Source organism: Maniola hyperantus, chromosome 3 (genome assembly GCF_902806685.2).
Source record: "Maniola hyperantus chromosome 3, iAphHyp1.2, whole genome shotgun sequence".
NCBI classification, from domain to species: domain Eukaryota; kingdom Metazoa; phylum Arthropoda; class Insecta; order Lepidoptera; family Nymphalidae; genus Maniola; species Maniola hyperantus.
Window position 1 is genome coordinate 5869405 of NC_048538.1, and position 24936 is coordinate 5894340.

At 36.8% G+C, this 24936-nt stretch overlaps 1 protein-coding gene across 1 annotated transcript in view; it reads right to left on the reverse strand.

The window, feature by feature from the left end:
- Window positions 1-390: 390 nt before the first annotated feature.
- LOC117996354 (ras-related protein Rap-2b) overlaps window positions 391-24936 on the reverse strand; it is a 38107-nt gene continuing 13561 nt past the window's right edge. The window contains exons 2-3 of the mRNA XM_034984414.2: window positions 11629-12064; window positions 391-3225 (exon numbers count right to left, since the gene is read on the reverse strand). Coding sequence (XP_034840305.1) covers window positions 2902-3225; window positions 11629-12064 — 760 coding nt within the window. The 3' untranslated portion in view covers window positions 391-2901. The remainder of the gene's footprint in view (window positions 3226-11628; window positions 12065-24936) is intronic.

Sequence of the window (24936 nt, forward strand, 5' to 3'; positions counted from 1 at the left end):
CCACAAGTAGCGCGACGGAAAAAATCGAACGAACGCGATTCCACGAAACCACACAAAGGTAGGTATGTATGTACTCCCGATTGAATGTTCTTTCCTCGTGCTCCACGTTTAGGCGCCACTATGAGCTAATAAAATGCTTGGCTCACATAAAATAAAAGTATATTACAAATAACAATCATTTGAATTACATAGGCACGAGGTAAATAATGTTAACGCGGCAGGGCTCGTGACGAGCTCGCTGTCTTGCGTGCGTGCACGTTGTCGAACATGGGAGTACTGAGGGGCAGACGGAGGAGCGGGACGCGCCTGCGGCGGTCACGGGGAAATGCTTGGCGGCACCCCCGCGCCCCACTGTCGCGTACAATGCCTACACGTTGCCTTACAGTTTTTTAATTATTTTATTTACAAAAGAAATAATATGAAAAAATATAACATAAATTTCAGTTTTTTTTCAAATTATAAATGCAATTTATTCGTTTATTTCATTAAAATCAATACTTTGGGTATCCAAGATAGACGGTGACAGAATTTCCGTAGGTAAATTTTATTAGGAAAAACTAAAGTTTTCATCATAAAAGTATCATCTTATAGAACTTAATTCATTAAGAGTTAAGACGTATTTTCACCAACCTTTGTGCTGTCCAAATTTCCAAAATAATAAGTACTTATATATTTTCACTGTATGTATATATTGTAATTTGTATAGTATGTCAATGCTTGAAACAAAACTTAATATAGTCCGTACAAAATGAGTTTTCACGCGCCATTTAAACTCTACGGGTCAACTGCCATATTATCAAAAATACGGTTCATCGTTAAAATAAGTAATAAATTTTAACGTGACAAATTGACATGTAAAGTTAAAATGGCGCATGAGGAATTATTTTGTACGTCTAATATGATATTAAAACTGTCATCAAATTCAAACTATTTGTTACAAAATTCTGAACAAACAGTTTAGCCCAATGACAGTTAAGTATAATTTGTACAAAGATACAAGGATACTGTGAAAATTAGGTGTTTGTGGTTTGTTATTTAGTTTGCATTTATTTGTACTCTCGTCTCTCCCGGGATGACCCGTGTCCATAGATCTAACACTTAGAAGTCCAACATGTGGAATTGTGAGATGGATAGAATAGTTCGTATCCTATTGTACTGTACTGTAAGCCGGGTGGGTACAGGATGATTTCAAGGAATTTCACTAAAATATACTATTGAGATAGACATCTAGCTTATGGGTTGAGGGGACGGACATTAAGTACCTTGAATTATTTACCTACGATTCTTTTTGACCAGAATCTCAAAAGTATTTAAATCAGTCACAAAAATTCTGCTCAAAATTACCTTATTAATTCTGATTTTGCACATTACAGAAACGAGTTATTAAGAGTTTAAAACTGCATCAGTACGTGTATGACTAGGTACTTTGTAGGGATCTACTTCTACTAATGACTTTATTAAAGATATTTTTTAGACAAAGGTTTTTGAGCAGCACAAAGGGTAGACGTTGCGACTATGCTAATTCTTATAACTAATACACAAGTGAAATTACTACATGTATATTACATAGCTATATACCTTACAACGAACCAGTCACAATAAACATGCCATTCTACATTATTTTTATCACTTGTTTTAAAAGTTTTCACTCTGAAGATATTATATCTAACCTTAATTAATTGCACATTTGCATTGGCGTTATACAATTATTATTATAATTAAAAAGATTTGTATAATAATAGATATTTTTTAGACTACAGTTCCCAGATTACGTAACTTTGGATTCATTGCGACCATCATAATGATTATATCATCAAAGATACGTAATCTGCGCCCAGGGTAAAATATTTAACGAAGACATCACCACTCACCATCAAAATAAAAGATTAATAGGTAACCAAAATTATTCATGAATAATTAATTAATAAGTATGATTAGGTATGATATGATTATGTACATATTTTCTGTATAAACACCCCTTAACAGGGTAGGTACACGACTTTTCTTTCTCAGGAGATAACATTTTAAAGGCGAATTACATTAATTAAAAGCTTTAAGTTGGCCTGAATTAAGACTACTGGCGTCGCAGCGAACAAAATGTTGTAAGTACATACTTATAGTTACACTTTTGATCAAAGTAATTTTTTTACTTCGGACGTCGTTGGTCCACTGAACAAACTTGTACTCATTTCCAAACAAAACGGCCTAAACTGTCAAAAATCGCCTTCTGTATGAAGATAATAATTAATTATGAAAATTATGATTTTTATTTGATCATTCTCTTTAATAATAGATTCTAACCTGATATACTACCGCTACACAAAACATCACATCATTTCATCACTACACTCCAAGACCCTATTAGGATTGTTGAGTTTGGATCTGTTTTAAAACGAGAAGCAGACATATAAAAATAAAAACTGAACTTTATCCTAGGTCATGTACCTACCCTGTTGGATTATATCGACGATTCAGTATAAAAGGGTTAATATAAAAAGGTGAAATTACTGAAAAGGAAGACTTTTTACACCAAATACCTAGGTTATTGAATAATATTGCACGATAGAAAATTGCTGATCGTAAATTACAGACGAATACCATGTGACAAATGTAAAGCATGCAACACGAATGCGTTAGTACTGAAAAGTCAGTACTACCAATTTTTGTAGAGAACGTCAAAGTATCATTTAAGGTAGGTTCCACATTTCCGCATCGCACCGCACGTTTCGAACAGATCGACACTGCGATGCGGAACTGTAAACGCTTACCTTTATCCGACCGTGCGTCTCGTGAGATCTACTGATGACGTATTGCATTTCTAGTACTGAAAAATGCGTTACGTTTAGCACGTACGACTCCTGTGGCTCGGCCTACACTGCGATCAGCATTAAGATGGACGATTTAGGAAATAACACAAGAGTTGCGTTTACTGTTGGCGTGCCGTTCCCTAATTTGTTGTAGGTGTGCAAGTTGGGCAGGTGACGGAACATGTGGTGCGTTGGAAGAAGATGGACTCGGGGCTGACCCCGGGGGGCCTTGCGGACCCGTAGGCATCGACTGGCGACGCCTTCTTCTCAACGCAGGTGACAGGTTATACTTTACTTTCGCCTGGACCAATAGCTCTTTGAATATTTGTGACACGTTGACGTTGTCTTTTGCTGAAGCTTCGACGAAACCATTCTCCCAATCAACGGTTACTACTGATTCTGTGGTATGGAACTCCACCTGCAATAAAATAAAAATGTTGTATTGTAATGTATTGGTTGTGACTTGTGCTACACAAAAAAAATTAGAGTGTTGTTTACATTAGCCCGCGAATACGCCTGTAAGTTTTACTTACGTAAGTAGCTTACGTGTTAAATTGACATTTTACATACACAAGAGTTTACATTAGTAAATTTATCATAAGTTAATCATGCAAGGGACTAACGTGAGTAATACTTACAGGTTTAATAGCGGCCTTAGTGTCCGTTCACACAGACCGGCTCGGACCGGAGAGCAGATTTTGATAGCGATTAAAATAGAGTGTTGGATAGTTGAAATAAGGTTTATTTTTACATATCACCTCTTTTGTTATTGAGAATGCCGGAGAGCAAACCTTACGCGGTTAGTGTGAAAAAACAAAAGGAGCCGACCGGCTACGTATGATTTCTGATGACGCGCTCTTCCGCTCTCGTGCAGCCGAACAGCTCCGTTTGCGTGCTCTTTCAGTACAGTGCTCTTCCAGTCGGTCTATGTGAAACAAAGCTTGGTCGCTCCGGCCAGTTCCAACCGTACGCGCGCCGGAGGTCTGTGTGAAAAGAAGAGTACCGTCCGATTCTGACCGAGCCGGTCTGTGTGAACGGACACTTACAGTTAGTCCAGACTCCAGAGTCCAGACTATAAGTATAAAATAACATAACATGGTATAAAGTATGATTTATAACTTATGTTATGCATTAGTTTTATTAACGTGGTTATTTTTAACCGACTTCTTGGTATGTGGTATTGCTTAACAATGATTAACCTATGATGCTTAGGTAAAATTTTAATAATATAAGTATTGTAAACTCTCAACTTATTAATTTTGAGTGTTGCATAGTACAGTATACCTCTGACATTTAGCCAAATCAGACATATTTTAAGTGAAAGCTTAAAACTTTTCAATAAAATCAAATGACAACATTTGCTCTTTCTAATTCCATCCCTTGGCTTTTTAAATTTTGAAAGTGGGTGTTGCCTGTTCTTAAATGTAACCAAAACTAGGTATTAAATATTACCAAAACCAAACATTTCAATCTTCAAAGTTTTAATTGGAAGCAATTCAAATGTTCAAGTGTTTCCTCTACATTCACTACCGATATTATAAACGTGAAAATATGTTTGTTTGTTGGTTTCTCCTTCTATCATCTCGCAACAGAGCAACGTATCAACGTGATGTTTCTGCCTACTCAAATACCTGCAAAGTGACATACTAGGCTACTTTTTATTCTGAAAAATAAAATTCCCACGGCATTTTTAAAAACCAAATTCCACACTAACGAAGTTACGGGCATCATGCCAGACCCTGCAGCACCTAGGTAGTACGTGACTGGCTTTAAGATCCTAAATTACGCGAAGTTGCGGGCATCAGCTAGTTCCATATAAGCATGTCGTACATGGTAAGTATTCAGTTAATATTTTTGAGACCTGGTCAATTGGAATTTTGACTGGCTTTAAGAACCTAAATTACGCGAATAAAGTTGCGGACATCAGCTACCTACCTAGTTCCGTATAATTAAGGGCGCAGCACCTCGTACGTGGTATTTCGTTAATATCTCTGGAACTGGACTGGAACTTAGACTGACTTTAATACCGGCACGTACACCTAAGTTTATCTAGACCTTCAAGTAGGTAATTGCCGATTTATCAGGCGTTCCATAAAGTTACGAGTATCTAGAGAGGAGAGTATGAAGGTTTTGACAGTTGACTCACAGTGAAACACTTTGAAACTACGTTGCGGTCGCTAGTTTCTTAACTTTCTTTACTAATGAAGAGTGATATCATTTTTATTTTTATTTCATTATGGAACACAAACAGCTTTTACATTTTTACTTAGCTACTTATTTCTAGTTTGTACATATGCCTATTAAGTGTTCACTCATTTACATTATATCTATTTAATTTTGTGATGATTTGTGATCATATATAGTAAGAGACAGGTTGAGAATCAGGGTGGGGATGCCCCGCATCTCCGCACAGCGCCCGCGCTTACACGGTGCGGGCGAGCGCAGGTGACGTGCGAGTGTGCGTGGCGTCCCCCCGCCACATACCCCGATTGCCATCTCGACCTGTCTCATACTCTCCAGTCCTTTAACTGTGCCCATGCAAAAATGTCGATCCGTTGCTCCGTTGCGGCGTGATTGTATGAGAAACCAACAAACAAACACACTTTCGCATCTATGATAGGTATGGGTAGTTATTAAAATTATGTCACCGCCACGTTTAAGATATTAATGCTCATATCATACCTCGAGTTGTATTATTTACATTAAATTCAAACACGAAACCCTTAATTAATTATCACCACTACGTCATTCTATTGCAAATTCAGCAAGTGGCCATCAGGAAGTGTACTAAAGTACCCAATTTGAATAAATGATTTAAATTGTGAATTGTATTTGTGTGATGATTAAAGGTCCAAACCCATTTGCGCTCCGAAACTTCGACGCGACGCGGCAGCCCCTTGCTCCATACAAACTCATAATATTAAAAACAATATTTGTCGCGCCCCGTCGCGCAACGCATCGCAAGTGCCTTGGGACCTTAATGAGTTAAAACCTTTACAGTGACTATACTTATTTAATCAGTGAAAATAACTGAAATTTAGCAGGTTAACGGCTGAGTGAGCCTTTTATCCGTTGCTGAATTATTTTAACCTTGTCACAGGGACAAATAAAACATTAGAGTAAGCAAGAAAATAGCTTTTAGCTATTTGTGTAATTAGTACCTAGGTACATAAAATAAAAGCCAAGTCACGCCCCAGTCTAGCTACAAGTTTCGCTGTGATATACAGGTAATAAGCAAAATTGTAGAAGCAGTGATAGCCTAGTGGTTAGGACGTCCGCCTTCTAATCGGAGGTCGGAGGTTCGATCCCGGGCACGCACCTCTAACTTTTCGGAATAATGTGCGTTTTAATTAATTAAATATCACTTGCTTTAACGGTGAAGGAAAACATCGTGAGGAAACCTGCATGCCTGAGAGTTCTCCATAATGTTCTCAAAGGTGTGTGAAGTCTACCAATCCGCACATGGCCAGCGTGGTAGACTATGGCCAAAACCCTTCTCACTCTGAGAGGAGACCCGCGCTCTGTAGTGAGCCGGTGTTGGGTTGATCATGATGATGATGAAGTATAGTAGGTACGCGATAGGTTGAAATGGCATTCGGGGAAGGAACGCCCCGCACATCCGCACAGCCCCCCCGCTTGGACATAGGATGCATTTTATCTCTTAAAATCAAAGAGCTTCTAGAGGTTTTTAAAATTTTCTCTTCACGACGAAGTAATAGCTAGTATCTATTTAAGAGAGCACCATTATGTTTTATTATCTACTCTACATAAAATACATCTGCATGGAGCATCTCTAGATAAGGCGTAGCATACAATGCACGGATGCAGAAAGTGCGGAACAGCGGACAGCCGGCGGACGTTTCATACTTCCTGATAATATCTAAAACTGTTCCCAACTTTTTAAACGCTACTCTGTGCAATCAGGCTATTCTGGTTGCGTTGAAAATAAATAAGCGCGTTATTTGCACACTTCTAAACATACAATTCACTGATACAGGGAGTGCAGAACAGCGGACAGGCGGCGGATGTTTCAAAGTCAAAGTCAAATGATTTATTCATAATACGTAATAAATAACTATTTTTGATGGTCAGATGTTGGATTTCTAAGATATAGTGGTGATAATTATTACGCAAACTTAAAACTAAAGCTACGAGGGTTCCAAACGCGCCCAGGTCTGAGAAGAACCCACAACAAACTCAGCAGTTTCAGACTTCCTTATAATATCTAACTGTTCCCAACTTTTTATAAACCACTCTGTGCAATCAGGTTATTCTGGTTGCGTTGAAAATGTATAAGCGCGTTATTTCCATATCTTTTCTCTCTGTAAAAAGTATAAAACTTTGTGTATATTTGTGTCTAACTAGTTTTCTTCCGCGACTATGTCCTCGTGATATAATTTATAGTCTCATATATAATTGTATTATATACTCAGGGATAATGTAAGCGATTATAATATCAGTGAAAGTATTTTTTAAATCGGTCGTTAGTTCCGGAGATTATCCTCAATATCCAAACTTGCAAACTTTAGGTAGCTCTTTATAATATGTAGTATCATAATTTTGCAAATCGAGTAGTGACGATTTATTAAGTAATTATTATTTACCATTATTATCAACAGGCGGTTCTCATGCATACTAATATACTTAGGTGTAAATTAACATAATATAATATTAATGTAAAACCCGTTTCCGCCAATATGAATTCTCTCGAACGACTGATGCATATAATTACATGTAAATAATATTTTGAGCTTTTAAAAATAAAATTCAAATTAATGACAATTAATTTAAATATCAATATAACCTGCAAAATTTATGTTAAATACTAGATGATGCCATTGACTTCGTCCGCGTAAGTTTCTGCTTTTTAAAATCCCGTGGGAACTCTTCGTGCTTTTCCGGGATATAAAGTAGCTTATATCCGTTTCCAAGATGCAAGCTATCCCTATACTAAATAGACGATGCCCGCAATTTCGGCGATGTGGATTTAGGTTTGAAATTCTGTTGGGAACTCTGTTTCTTCGAGCCAATAGGCTATATTTTAAATTGCCTAAATTGCCTATACCAAGAAAGTTATATTTGTACCTAATTTTGTGAATATCATATAAGCGGATGGGCCGTAAAAAGCTACCTGACGGACACACATACTTTTGCATTTATAATATTAAGTAAGTATGGATGAGTATGGATTATGTAGAAATTTCGCATATTATTATTGCTCAATCGAACTTCGATACACCTATCGCTTCTGCAAAGCGGTTCAGGTACCTACATGGTTTTACTTTGATTTATTTATTCATTTGCTTTCATGGTTACATGAAGCCCCGTTAGGGCATTGCAAAGTTAGGTACATTAACAATACATACATGCTAAATATATAATTATTATACAATTACATGCAAACTACGTGTTACATTATTTTATAATAGATTTTATCAGGTAATTATATAGGGCATTCATTTTGAATCGAAATAATTTTTATTTATTGATCGCACTGATTAATTAAGTTTGTTATAATGTCAATTAGTTTCTTCTTTGTTAATAATTTAGTAATATTAGGTGGGTACAAGTATGTTAATATAAAATAGTTTCGATTATCAGTAAGAATGTCATATTAAACTTAAATTAACAGGTTATAGTAAGTACAACATAGTCTGAAGCATGTATTTAGAAGTAATAATTCTTATAACTTACATTATTAGTAGGTATTTAAAAATTCTTTGGTCTAAAGTCTAAACATACAAATAGGATATGCAAATATAGTGTCGGTCGTGCAATTTAACCTGTCAGAAGTCCGCTACGCGCTCGTAACTGCATTAATCCACCGCTACTTCACTTTGTAGCGTTAGAAGATCAAAAGATGTAAAGCGACAGGAATTGCTTCTCTGTACGATATTGAGTTTTCCGTAGCCAATATCACGATGAAGCAAGTGCCAATATTTGAGATTTAAAAATATTAAACTCGATCGAGGAGATCAAGTTTGTTTAGCTTGCATATTATATCATACTCATGGATATTATCTACTTATATTTAATTAAAACGCTATTTCGTTTTCCTCTAAGTGCCATAACGCACCAGCATGATTATACTTACGTCACGTGCTGCAGGCCGCAAGCGTTTTTTCCGTGCCGCTACAGGACGCGGCAAAAAAAAGTCAATATCAAAATGGACGTCGAAAAGATCACAGCACTAGTTCGCTGTCGCAAAAAAAACTACTTTCAGTGGTTATATAACTATACAAACAGAAACCACTGAAATTAATATAGAACAATAAATAAATAACCAGATATAATTGAAACAATAAAGTGTCATGTTACAACCAATATTAAAAAATGATAAAAACTAACAAAACTCAAGTTATTATCGTTATAAAGTTTAAAAAGTACAAGCTGAGCAAATATGTTGAAACTACAAATAATAATAGCCTACTTATAAATCAAGGCTATATGTTTTCTATATCCATTTTGAATGAAAATTTAATATTTTTAAATTAGGTACAAGCTGCCTAATCAAAACCTCCAATTTTTGTCTTCATGTCAGCCTAAAACAAAAAACCTTTCGAAAGTAAGTGCAATAATATTTGAATTTCTCTGTGATTACATTCCGGAAAAAGCTGGAAAACCCGACGTTGAGAGCTATGTTTAATGTCTACGAAAGCGTTGATACAAACCATAGCTCGAGGCTCGGCGACGTCAGACGTGATCATTTCCTGTCTCTGCAGCTTAAACCAAAACAGAGCGTATAGTACGTGGACTGCAATAATTTCATTTCTGTAAGGCTTGTTTTTCAATATTTAAACTCAAACTGAACTTAACTTAATTGAACTATCAGAACAAAGTATGGAAGCCAATCGGAGTTCTTGTTTGCAGTCTAAACCAAATTAACTATTTCACCATAGACGTAACGCACCCTCGTAGCTTTAGTTATAAGTACGTAATTAATTATCACCACTATATCATCTTACAAATTAACAATTTTGACCATCAGTAAGCGTAACATGTCACCTATTCTGAATAAATAATTTGACTTTGACTTTATGTAAATTCTTAGCGTAACGCCCGCGGCTCGTATTTGAACGAATTGCATGCACGACTTCTGTTATTGCTGTCGCAAGCCTTATTATAGCACGTTGAAAGCATCTTTTGTAAGACGTTCTAAGAATACATGATGACAAATGATGTACCCAGTACTTTCGTTTCGCTTTTTTTGCGACAGCGAACTAATGCTGTGATCTTTTCGACGTCCATTTTGATATTGAAAACTGCTGGACGGATCCAGCTGTTTGGCATGCAGATAGCTATTATGACGTAGACATCCGCTAAGAAAGGATTTTTTGGGGGAAAATAGGGGTTCCAAATTTAGACAATATGTAGTCCACGCGAACGAAGTTGCGGGAATAAGCTAGTTGATATATAATATCAATGTGCTTTCCGAGCGAAGATAATGTGTAAAGGCCAAAGTCTTACCACCCCTAACTTGATAAAATATAAAATAAATATTTCTGCTACCTATCCGATTTTAAATTCCTCCACCGATTTTCCGATAAGCTTTTGAACAAAGATTTCAATTTAAAAGTTGACCCGAAGGACGTGACATGATTTTAGTTGGATCGCAGAGATCAGAGATTAACCTGACCTGAGGGACGACCCAGACTTCAGATAGATGTATTTTTTTCACATCTATACCTGCTTATTTTTTTATAGACTACCGCTTGGCTACAATCAGACCTGCAGCTGGCAAGTGATGATGCAGCCTAAGATAGAGCGCACTTGCCTAGAGGATGCCTATTCACTCTTGACTTGAAAATATCTATATTAAAATTGGAGGGGAAAACTGATGCCAGAAGGGCCGTTCCATGGCTTGTTATGATGATGATGTTTGTTTTGTTGTGATATAATAAAAAAACAAAAAAGCTCCCGTTTAATAATAGTTTTGTTTGCACCAAGAATATTCTTTAATTAAATTTTAAGAAAAATTTTTTTTGGTGCGTAAACTCTTGACACTAATTCTCTGTGCACTATTGTAACCTAAAAGGCTATCCGAATCTCAGTTGTAGTATTTTGTGATAGAACTTATTGCGTCGTGTCGCTGAAGGCTTTTCGTTTAATGTAAAAATCGTGTATAACTTATCTTTAATTTTGCTACAGTCTCAATTTCGCTTTAGGCACCTTTGGGTGTCGGAGTAAACATGACATAATTTGGCCCTTTCTGTTGAAGAAATAACAATATTTCTACCTAATAATGTTGTCTGTATTCATGTAATACAAATTATGTAGAACGTCAGTGTTAATTATGTTTCGTGATATTTTCACATTTCAAATCTCATTTCATTTGAACATGAAGCTCTGTACCTAATATTTTCGAAGAAATGCCACTTTTGATAAGATTAAAGTAACTTATCTGTAGGAAACACTTGAATAGAATAGAATGTTTTTTTAATCATGTAAACTTTTTAAAAGTGCTTATGAATAGTCAGGTAGTTTTAATTTACCACTGGTTCGGAGTTTTTGTTAAGCCGAGGATGAAGTTATTAGTGCCTTTAAATCAGTGTTATTGTTATTGTTATTATTTTTTGTTATGAGATACACATTTAACATAGTTTCAAAGTGTTTTCTAGATCCTAAAAATTCGATCACGGAGCACATTATTAAATCTAGTGGGACTTTCCTCAATTAGCTCCCAATTATTGAAAGAAATTAAATTTTAAATTTTTGACATAATAACTTAATAGCACATGCCATGAAATAGTCACTGATTTCTAAAGTAACATCAACTAATTAATACAATAGTTATTGTATTCCGTACGTTATACCTACTAACCTGTCTCTCCCCTGACTCTGCCAGATCTACTTTATTGCCAACAACCACTATAGGAACCGCCGTACTCCCCTTCGTTTCGTGAATTTGATCCCTCAGCGCCCGAGCTTCTGTGAAGCTTTCTGCATCTGTGATGTCATAGACTAGTATAAAGGCATCTGCGGACTGCATAGAAAGCGCTCGCATCGCTGGAAACTCGTATGCCCCTGAAGTATCCAATATATCCAGTGTTAACCTCACTCCCGCTACATTGAAGTCGCCATGGTGCATCTCTTCGATGGTTCTCTTGTATTTGGTTGAGAAGGTTCCGTATAAGAACTGTGATATAAGCGAGGATTTGCCAACTTTTGCTGCTCCCATTACAACGATTTTGTGCCGCACCGCATTGTTGGCGAGGTTTCCACTGCTTGACGTGACTGGGTGTTCTACTCTTTCGGTTCTGTGGACAAAAAATATTCTTACTAGCTAGGCTGATTTATTTCACGTTATTAAAAAAAATTGCTGCTATAGCCTAGTGGTTAGGACGTCCGTCTTCTAATTGGAGGTCGGGGGTTCGATTCCGGGCACACACCTTTAACTTTTCGGAGTTATGTGCGTTTTAAGTGATTTTTAAATGAAAACATCGTGAGGAAACCTGCATACCTGAGAGTTCTCCATAATGTTCTCAAAGGTGTGTGAAGTCTACCAATCCGCACATGGCCAGCGTGGTAGACTATGGCCAAAACCCTTCTTTCTGAGAGGAGACCCGTGCTCTGTAGTGAGCCAGCGATGGGTTGATCATAATGATGATGATTTTAAAAAAATTTATATAGACTAGCGCTTGGCTGCAATCAGTCCTGTTGGCAAGTGATGATTCAGCTATAGAAGATGCATGATCCTTAACTTGTGATGCATGGTCAGTGTCACGCACTGTCACGCTAAGACTACGACGTTGTTAATTTGTCAATACATTTGTGCTCGAACTAGACAAAAGGTCAAATGTTGTCTTACACGTGAATCCGATCTCATATTATTGTAATTAATTTTAACTGATTGTTGTCATAATTAGATATATTAAGTAATTATACCATTTGACTAATTATAATAATTAAACCCTAAATAATGGGAATTTACAAGATAACTCAGATTAATATTTATTTATTAATAGTCTCAACTGAGGTAGATTTTTTCACCTCCCTGACAGTTGTTCTTCTTCTTCTCAATCTTTTACTCTTGACAGAGTGGTCCTGGCTATGAATTATTCACTGCTGCTCATGCGATCTCCCTTCAGCAACTTCTGTTGGTGGCATTATGTGCACACACGGAGACAGGCGTGTTTGTTACATAGTGGATTAAGTCCGTCCACCTGGTTGGGGATCGCCCACGTGAACGTGTGCCCTCCACCCGACCTTGTACCACTAGGTTTTCGATGGTACCACTCTTCCTTGTAATGTGCCCAAAGAACTTGAGGATTCGCAATTGTACTAGTGACCAAAGCGTTTGATTTATTTTCAGTTCTTTGAGAATGGAGACGTTTGTTCGATATGCGGTCCATTTTGTTCAGGACATTTATTTAGGACAGTTATTTATTTAGGACAGTTGTTACATGGTTAAAAAACTTAAGTTATGTAGGTATCTACTTGAATGATTATGATATAATATATTAGTTAATGCTTGAGAATCAAATGCTACACGATTTTAATATAATCACATAATTAAGTAGGTATATTACTATTAGATAACTGTCTGACCATGCGATAATTCGTTATATGAATCTAATTTCATGTCCCTATTAAACATTAAACGTGGGTAGTGTTACGTGGGGCGAATATAAATCATGTAAATTAGCCCGTATTTAGGGGACGTTTCGCAAAAATATACAAATTATCTCATTGTGTATTTTTACCCGAACAAATTGTTATATAAACAGTACGGCTGAACTGCTTTACAGTTAACAGTGTTGTTTTTGCAACAGTTTCATAGAAATTAGAATACTTTTATTAACCGCTTCCATAAAGGAGGTGGTTCTCAATTCGGCCCTTTTTTTAAATGTATGTGCACTGATTTTTTCGAGGTTTCTGGACCGATTTGCAAATATATTGTTTTTTCAACAGCAGAAGTTTCCGTGGTGATCCCATAAAAAAATCTGGATCCAACTCCTTAATCCTGATGCTGCAGGGTTACTGCCCGGCTAAGTTATCAAGATTCAGGAAGTGTTCACAGTTCATACTGAATTAATATTGTAGGTACCTACCAAGCAACGACTTCATGCTTGGACTCCAAGTCCCAACTCTTTAACACTGATGATGCAAGGTACAGCACTCCTAAACTATAGTGATTCAGGAATTGCGGATGATGCAATATTATTTACCCTAAGAGCTGTCTCTGTAACCGGTTAAACAGGTGAGCCGTGAAAAGCTAGCGACAGACAGACACACTTTCACATTTCTAATATTAGTATGGATTATATTTTATTTACGATTCTGTGGGGTTGTAGGAGAGAGACTAAACTAAGTACGTTGTCGGATGACGAATATGTTTGTGGCTTGACTACTTCTGCTACTCTTCATTTAGCATTTGAAAATTATGTAAATATTAAATACCTAAGTGAGCAGGAACTGTTAAGGCTATTAGCATTTGGAGTTAGGATGGCGTAGTAATAAATTTTAATAAAACACTTTTACCGTAGACAGTAGAGAAAGAATGATTCACTTTTTCAGGGGATTACCATTCTAAATCTGCAAAGCCGTATCCCGCGGCAGATTTAGCGTTTCGGTAAATTGCGCGTAGGAGTTTAGTAGAAGTTGTGTAATACTGTGTTCGGCTCAACTTTACTCTTGCAATGTCAATGCCATTAAACTCCGATTATTTATTTATAAGATGCAGTCCCGAAAACCCAAAAGGATTATTGATTTCGAAAGGGAGATTATTGTTTAATAGAATCAAATCATAAACTTTATTGCCTTAATTGTTGATGCAGCATAATTAGTATCCTTAACCGTGTTATAATACCCTGACCGGATCACATTGCGTAATTAACAACCAAGGCTAGCGAAATGACCACCTTAACTGGTAATCGCACGCACACTTTCGTCGAAACGATTTTCTAGAAAAAAATTAGCTTTACGCCGCCCATTGTAAGAATACGAATAGCCGTCAATAAAAACCTTCGGTTTAGTACGGGGCATATAAGGGAAATGTCCCAATACTCGTCGGTTTCTCAATTTAGCTGACTTTGCAGCTTTGCCACGTTGCTGTTAGTGAATTTAGAACAAAACAAATTACATGACAAGAAAGCAGATATTATAATGTATTTATTAAATGTAATTTTGGAATTAATAAGTTTCATTAATGTTATTAAATAATTAAAAAATACAAAAATGAGTGATTTGTACCAGTATCCGTCAGATTTGTCCTAATAATCGTCAATGTGTCCCAGAACGCGTCAATTTTTAACAATAATTTAAACTCTATTACCGTAGACATAAGGTTTATTTTAATTTCATTTTCAAGTTGTGTTTTTTTTTACATGGCCACTCGAGCTGAGAAAATGTGTAAAATCTCTCTTTGCGACTCGTTTGATATCGTCCGTCCACGTAGTGGGGGGTCTACCTACGAGTATTAGGTAGCATTACCTACTATATTGTTCAAGTTGTTTTTAGATATTGTTCAAATAGGAATGATGACTACTAGTCAAATAGGGCTCTTTTTAAAATTGTTTTTCTGTTGCTTGTTATATTTTAATATTTATATTTATGAACCCCAAATTTTCTCGCTCTCTCATTTGAAACTCCACTCAATTCGATAGCAAAAAATACCGAAAGGGCTTCAGGACCTGGATCACTTCCACACGCTGCGGCAGGTTATACAGAAGACTGAAGAATATAATCGGCCACTTTGTTTAATGTTTTTGTGAAAAAGCCTTAGATTCCTTGGAAACATAGGCTGTATTGAGATCGCCATAGAGGTGCCAAATCGACTACTGGCATATTCAAGTGCTGAAGTGCTTGTACGAAAACCGCCACGATGTCAGTCCGCATTGAGGACCAGGCAAGGAGTCGTAACCCCCCCGAAGCCCTTTACCGCTGCTTTAGAAGACTGTTTTAAGTTTCAGGATTGGAACGGTCTTGGCATTAACACTAATGGCGTGTACATCACTCACCTTTGATTTGCCGATGACAATGTATAGTCGTTATTGCAGAGACTCGTTTTTTTTTTTTAATAGATATAGCGAGCAAGCGAGCAGGCGGGTCACCTGATGTTAAGTAAATACCGCCGCCCATGAACATTTGCAGCACCAGAGGAAGACCTTAATGCAATGCTCAATGACAGCAGAGCTTCAGAACAGGTGGGCCTAGAAATGGACATGAGTAAGACAAAAATCATGACTAAGGCTCATGGCCTGCCCCACCCAGTAATCATTAAGAGCTCTGCACTCGATATTGTAGACGAGTAGGTATGTATACCTGTTGACATATGGTTTTGAGACATGATCGCTAACTATGAACTTCATAAAAAAGCTCAGAGTCTCTCCATCGCCCAGACCCTATTGCAACGATCGTGCAATTGGGTCGAGATATCGACAAATCAAATTATAAACTAATCGTGGAATGTAGTTGTTATCTACATAATAATATGTCGTTAAACCAAGAAATAAGCTTGAAATCATTAAATCACTTGCTTCAACGATGAAAGTCGTGGTCAAAGGCCGGTCAGGCTTCACAGACTGTGGCGAAACCCGGGTTAACTCGCAACAAGGTGATGCTGTGTGTGTGGTGGGATTGGAAGGGCATTATTCATTATGAGCTGTTATCACCAGGCAGGACCATCGATTCTGAACTCTACTGCGAACAACTGATAAGATTAAAGCAAGAAGTTGAGAGAAAGCGGCTGGAATTAATCAACAGAAGGGGTGTGGTTTTTCATCATGATAACGCTAGACCTCACACATCTTTAGCCACTCAGCAAAAGTTAAGAAAATTTGGCTGGGAGGTGTTAATGCATCCGCCGTATAGTCCTGACCTTGCACCTTCAGATTTCCAGCTGTTTCGGTCTCTTCAGAATTCTTTAGGCAGTGTCAGGTTACAACATCACTAGAGGACTGCCAAAACCACTTGTCGCGGTATTTTGATCAGAAGTCCCAAAATTTCTATAGCAATGGGATCATGTCCCTACCTACAAGATGGCAAAAAGTTATCGAATAAAATGGTACCTACATACTTTAGTTAAATGTAAATAAACTATACAATTTTTTTTTCTGAATTTTCTTAAAAATGCGAAGAAACTTTTTCCCCAACCTAATATTAAGATTATTGTAAAGTTATGTTAAAAATACTGATGCCCATTAAAAATAAAATAATTTCGTTTCTTTATAACATATATCTGATTTTAATTTTTGTTGTTCAAGTACACGATATCATGGATTAATTATTGATCTCGATGCACGATATAACTGAAATTATACACACGTTTCAATTTCCAATATGTCACCGTTTTTCACATATAGCGTCAAATTCAATCGCCACTTTAAAACTCCCTATTTCATATGAGAGCCCAGCTGAAATAAAGCTTTTATATTTTTGTATGTATTTTTGTAATATTCGGCTGAAGGCCGTCAGTTTTCATATTATGTTTAAATATGAAATAATTGCGGTCAGTAATTCAGAAGTTATAAGGCTCTGACGGACAGACGGACAAGTGCCATTTCACTCAAGTAGACTCAGAGACCTCACTTCGCTCGGTCAAATATATACGGGAACAGATAAACATTACACAGCATGCTAAAATTATAAAACTTTAACTTCGTCGTAGTCAGGTTAAAAAATAAAAACATTGCATCTTCAATTTAAAGGTCAATTTAAGTACAAATTAACTGTCCAAAACAGTCACTGTCTGTGTACCGCAACTGAAACTCTTATCACGTTGCAATAAGGTTTAAAATTGAACAGTGTCGGTATTACGTTCATTTTTCTAGTGTGTCCCAGTAACCGTCAAAATAGTATGAATTTTGACGAGTATTGGGTCAAGTAGGGATTTCAAAGTACCAATAGATTTCACATGCGTTAAATCATAAATAATAATAAAATAAACACAGTTTTATAGCTTATTTCGTTAGAAAATTATCTTGACTGTTGTATAAAATAATCAGATTTACCAGAGTGGCCAATAGATGTTTCAAAACTTTCTTCGAATACTAGCATGTAGGACTACGATTGAGTGACTAAACCTGGCTAAAAACACAAATTTTGAAAATGCTAACTTTGAATGCGTTTTTCTCCAACGCTATTATAGTTTGGATTAAATGTTTTTATACTAATTTATGGAAAATACTATCACAAATATGTTGCCATAAAAAGTTTTCATTTAGTTTTTGCTAGAAATTAATAACTGACCATTTTTTACAATCTGACGGGTATCGGTACACTGACGACTATACCAGCGTTTCCCTTAATGTAGGTACTTTTTACCCGACTGCGGCTAAATCCGAAAGGAGTGTTATGTTTTTGAGCAGTATGTATGTATGTATGTCCATTCCTATGTCCGCTCGTACCTACCTAACGGCTAAACCGATTTTGACAAATGATACATCATTAGATTCGTCTTAATAGGGCGAGTGTCATCGGGTACAAAAATTCTGAAAAAAAATCAAAATCAATCAAAATATCAGCATGCTCATGCAGTAATTAGTACCTTCTAGCATCCAGAAAAATCAACCCAAACCCCGTTGGCCACGGCCATGGATAATTAAGTAGCTACAGATCACTACAGATACAATCGCAATCTATAAACGTGGAATGACCTGTAGCTCGATTGCGGTAGAACGACAGCAAAAAATGTCAGGATCGCAATCACCTCTGATTGGTTAACGCTCGTTCACTATTGGCTCCAATGCATAGTTGCAACAAGAATAGCATAAATTCAGCCAATCGCAGCAATTATTGTGATTGTAATAATGATCGATGCAGGATTTTCAATCGACTACAATCGACCAATCGACCTACAGGTTTCCAAATGTGAACCGAAAAGGATTAGTATTCTGTGGTAATGCCGCATCTCATTAACTGCAGGTACCTAATTCACAGTATTTCGCAGTATCAGACGCCCGCTGTGTCACCGCTTATCGGTCGTAATCACATCGATCGATTCCACTGAACTTTGCAAAACGTTAATATCGCTACGATAAAAGAACCGTATGTACTCGTAACAAATTCTAATAAGTTATCAGAATCAGAATTACCTATCTTTACTGAAATAGGATTTTCACGAGAATTTTTCCAGTAGTAGTTTTAGCCGAAGTTTTGTAAGTATAATATTTAATCCTTAGAGCGATTACGTACCGTTATCCGAGTTCTCTCTGTCATCCGTGAGAATTTCTCGGATGTGCCTCGGATTCAAATCAATCATCAGTGTAGATATGTCAAAGATGTCCACTGAATAGCTTGGATTTGGATCAGAGATCAGATTAGTGCGTAAGCATATCAGAGTTCGGTCCGAGTTTTTTATTATCTGTATTTTCACGGACTCAGTGCGTGCTCTTAGACGTCTGTGAAAATATATGAATGCAATAGGTAACGGGGTCTTATAAGTTATGAACTTATGACTATGCAACTATGGCAACCATTAAGAATTTTCTTGGTTCATGGCAGGTTCAATATCTCTTCTTTTTGGTGGAGTTTATAGCTTCCGATACTTAAAACTCAGGTGTCACTGAGCGGACGATGAAGAGATCCAGGCTTGGAGTTTCTTTACGTGATCAAATCAGAAATGAGGAGATCCGTAAGATAACTAGAGTAACTACAATCTCATACAATAAAAAGTCTTTGACTCACTGACTGACTCATCAACGCTCAGCCCAAACCCTAGAAGAACCTAGAAGGCTATAGAGGTTTCCTTTATAATGTAGACAAGGAACAAGACAGGATTTTTCTTATATGCCTAGTTACTATATGAGTAGCTCAGGTTTTAGAATAAAAACATTTGACCGTGATACCTTGATGTTGTTCTCGAAAAATAAAAGTAAGTACAATAATGAGAGAGCTGTGTTCAAAGGCAGACTTATCCCAATGAAGAAATCTTTCCCAACCTTTGAATAACTGAAAGAAAAACTTGATAGATGTGGGTAATATAATAATGAAAGGAAAACGTGGAGGTAAATACGACTTTACTTACCTTTTTGGTCCTATAGGAATTTTATATAGAGCTTTTATATCTAATTAAAATCGTACGCAAAGTTATATCCGAAAATAAAAATTAGTAGACGGTGATTTAGCCATTTACAGTACGCGCGGCGAGAGTTTGGCTTTGACCGTTATTGCGCAGAAATCAGAAATTGGGTATCAACGGGCAATTAGTGGGGTGCGGGGCGGGTGTGTAGGCGCACGCGGTGCTCTGATTGGCGCTCCACTGCTCCAGTCGTTCCCTGCCTCTGTTTGTACAATCACGTTCACAAGTGAATTGCTATTTTCGTTAATTGTTTATTATATAAGAATCTGAATAGCACTGCTGCTAAGACTTTTTTTTTATGTTAACTTTTGTATTTAATAATTATTTTAAGTTTTCTTTTGTTTGTATGTACCAATTTTACATGTATCTTGGAATAAATAATTTTATTAAAAAACAATTATTTAGAATTTTCATCGCTGTCTCTGTAAACTTTAAAAGGAAATAAACATTTTATATAAGTAAAATAACTATCAATAGTTTTAATAAATGAAGAAGTTTATCTATTTCGTATTATTTTCTAGCATTATTACCACTGTACATGAATTTTGACCCACTCAAATATCCAACCTGGTACATAAAAAAGGAAAAGTATTGTGTGCGTGACAGTACCCATGCGCAGTAATCCCCTCCACCCGAAGGTCAAAGCCAAACTCTCGCCGCGCGATCTGTACCTACCACCCATTATGGAAGCTTTTTATTGGAAAACCTGAACACACAGTTAGATCGTCTAAAGGGGTCGTTTCAAATAGAAAAACACAACCCATTTATTATAAATTCGCAAGTGTATTTGTTTGTAGGTTTATTGGTTTGTACTTTGATAATCAAAATAAAAGATTTGAAGAAAACCTATATCCACGCGGAGGAAGTCGCGGGAATAAGCTAAATAGATAATGCCCGCGCCTTCGTTTGTAAAGATCTAGGTTTTTAACAATCCCATAAGAACTCTTGGATGTTCCTGGATGAAAGGCAACTTATATCTGGCTCCAAAATGTAAGATATACATCGAAGTACAAAACTTCGTCAAACTCGGTCAAACGGATGGGACGTGGACAAGTAATAGACAGACAAACTCACACATTTTTGTATTTATAAATATTATAGTATGGATTGATATGGGCATCTATCAAGTTTGTGATTCATTACTTGGTGGCTCGAAGAAAAAAGGTCTCGTTATCGTAACCATTTTCCCTGTCTTTGTTTCTTTTCTCGTTTCATACAATATTCGAGTAACAAAATAAATAGACTTAGAGCTTGTGAGGCCCAGACCTTCGTTATTTTACAAAAGCTGTTTATCTGCGCATTGTCGCCAACACAGGGAGGAACGATCAGCGACTATGAAATTTGGATCATGGTGGCTTTGGGAGATAACAGGTAATATAAAGGTGTAAAAAAATCTTAAGTCTTAATATAAAGACTAAAAAAATCTTAATATAAAGACTATTTTTTTCTTCGGAATAATATTAGAAATCACGGTATGCATTGCCAGACACTTAGCATCGTGGTAACCCCCTACCAGACTCCCAAGATATATGTGTCTGTTTACACGTCTTTGTGACCTGTTATCTGTCAAAGCCACCATGATCCAATCTTCATAGTCGCTGATCGTCCCCAAAACAGGGAAGAATCCCTGTTTTGATAACAATTTGGCGACGGAAACTTTCAGCTTTTATAAAATAAACCCACACGGGCTCTTCGTTCAAAAGTAGTTCTATACGAACACCTTTAGAACATTGAAGGCTTCATAACTCAAGTCTAAGTTAATAATACAATTTTATATGACAACTTCAGACGTATCAAGAAAATATTTTTCTGAGAATCGTGTGTATAAAGTGCGTAGGTAGAGCTACAAAATAGAAAGGTATATTATTTTGTGGAAGAGAACAGCTGTAATAAAATGCTTCTTATATTTTAGGACTACGGTTATTTTTGTGACCTATTTAATAAAGTTTGTATCATTTATGATTATGGGAATATGGGTAATAAAGACTTATTTCACGACTCTTTAAACTTTATTGACTTTTTGTGACTTTGCCTTTGCTTTGGGAAGACTTTTTTCTGTACTGGTAGGAGGCTACGGCCGTGGCTAGTTACCACCGTAGCAAATCCGTGCCGCCAAGCGATTTAGCGTTCCGGTACGATGCCGTGTAGAAATTGTTATATTTTTTCTTGTGGCAGCATAATATGGCGTTTCACATTCTAGGGATGGGTTAAATACAATTTAATAAAAAACTGCCATACCTTTTCCAAGTTAACCCACTTATATCTTAGACTGCATCATCACTTAAACCGCCAGGTGAGATTGCAGTCGAGGTACTAATTTTTAAAAAAAAGTGTGCGCTCTAGAATCCGCTTACAGTGGAAGACCAGCTTTACAATAATTCGCAACAAGGATCTCGATTCAGACCACAGTTCACGGCAGTAAGGTAACTTCCAAAAAAAACGTCGAGGCTTCAACGTCACTGGCAGGAGTCAAATGTTAGTAGGTACATTTGAAGCAGGTAGCCGTAATATAGCCCTTTTTTTCTATGATTTCACGTCACCATAGCCTAATATTTGCCATATCGAGAATTCCTTCACTCCAGTTCACTCTGGTTACACCCCAACCGGTCACTAATTTAATAACGTAGATGCTTGCGGCATCACCGCCAACATAGCATAACTGAATTGATGGAATTGAACTCGATTACAGAGGCTAGGAGACGATAGTTTTCGATGTTACTAAATTTAGCTCCTTTATCGAGTTATCACTCCCCAGCATTTAATTACATTATACAAACAAGTTCTAACTTAATAAGGCTGTCATAAGTTTTAGTAGCAACAAGTATTAATATATATATCCCGCTCTACATGTAGGAGACACCGGCTATACTCACGTATTTAGTCGACGTTAGCTCGACTAGTTTCGAACCCATCCGGGATTCACAGGGACTCAGTTCGCGAACGCCTCACGGTAGAGACTGCGTGCGGGCCGCGGTCGGGCTAAGGTCTTCTAAATACTTGAGTACAGCCTACATGTATAATGAAAATCACCAAATTTCGTAAAAACGTTGAAACGCATGATACTTTAAAATTCACACGGTATCACCACGATTTATGAATTCCTTACTGCATCAAGGCTGAGGAGTTGGATCCTCGTGTTCAAAAAGTCTTTACTTGGTAGGTACTTACTACCTATCTCCAATATCATCGTACTGCGACATAATATTATAATCGCGTTTCATGCACGCACTGCCACGGCCGTCTCCATTATTTTAATTTCGTGATAACACGTAAGATATTATTATAAATGAAATGATACAAAGGGCAATTTTGGTCTAAATTAAACACTTGAGATGACGAACAATTTTATTTTGATAAGGATTAATACTATGATAGTAAAAACACCTTCGAAAGTAAATCTTTGTTTTAGACAACATTTCATAACCATAAAAATGGTTATTGTGAGCCTACTGTAAAAGATAGATATTGCTATCGCGGACTTTTTTTAGAACTGTTTAAAAGGAACAATTCCACCGAACATTGTTTTCGTGTAACTTTAACTATTTACGCCAGCGCACGCCATGAAAGCTCACAGATGAGACGACTTTTTCACTTTATTGCAATTTTCGAAGGGATATCTAATATTTTGAAAATAAAGTATAATATGCTTATGTCACTCAGGAATAATGTAGCTTTCTACTGGTGAAAGAAATCTGGTTAAAATCGGTTCAGTAGTTCCAAAAATTACCCCCTACAAACAAACTTACATAGTACATTACCTCTTTATAATATTAGTATAGACGTATAGATAGGTACTAACGTCTGTGGAGAACAACAATAAGGTATTACTCCGCGCAGGAAACATTACGCACCAAATCACGTATAACTACCACGAAGCTTTAGCTCGTTCCTGCTAACAATAAAACAGGGCCTGTAAAAGGTTTTCCTTAGAAATGCCAAATGGAAAACAAGTGCAACAATAACTATTTTACGAGCGAGCGCTTTATTTATCAGCGGGCGGTAGAATAAGTTTATTGAGCTATCATCACATTTGGAGTAGGTATGTGATGCCCGGTGCGTTAATCCGGATACTCACATAAGAGCTGTAGCTATAAAGATAGTGATACACCTGCGTATCCAATATAACAACGGGTGCAGAGTGCTGTTGCGGTTGCAGCGATTCTGCAGTGCTTCACTGATCTTTACTGAGGCTCATACGGATGTCTTCTATGGGATTATGAGGAAAAGAGCAGCATCAGTGATGTGTAGAATGCGCGAAGCCTCCAATGGCATTCTGAAAACCCTCTCGGAAAAATTTGATAATCCATTTATGACGCACTGGGTGGGCGTACACATGCATTACCGGTGCACCATAAAAGGAAGATTTTATATTCAATAATTACATACGAATCTAAAATTTTTATTATAAATATGGATTAATGTTTGATAAAGATTATATTATTATATGTTATTATGGTATTGCTTTTCCAATTCTTAACTTCTGACGCGCTTCTCACTACAAATTTATTACGCCTATTATTTAACTTTAGACAGCTGATGTCGATTTAATCCTTCATTATGCCTTAAATGGTATATTTATTTTAAAAGCTATGACCCTTGGAACACCTTTATTTTCAGCCTTTTGAGGCAACTTCACGCGTATCTAAATAAACTATGTAAGAAACTATAAAATTACAAAACTATTATCTTTAAAGAAAACTTTACTTAATAATCATTTCAACTGTCTTTAGTTTGTTAAAAAATTAACGTTCTTCACACATCACGCATCTCGCTCTTGAGTAATTATGTCCTGCCCGTCAATGTTGATCGTAATAGCATGCTCTCACGCTTGACTTGGAGCGACGATGGAGACCACTCTTGACAAAGTTAACTTGAACTGAAGCAGACGTGGAGTAGAGCAAGCACACAATGCCTTCTCTTGCAAGAGAAAGTATTCTGTAATCGAAATCTAAACATTTCTCTTATCCCGATGCTGTATTTTTTGTTACCGTAGCACAGCAACTTGTCGTTGACAGAGGTAATGTTAAAAAAAGTGGAAGCATTCGAGTAGCTGGTGTAACACATACAATAGGTGTATGCTAATAATTTCTTGGGAAGACCGTGCTACAC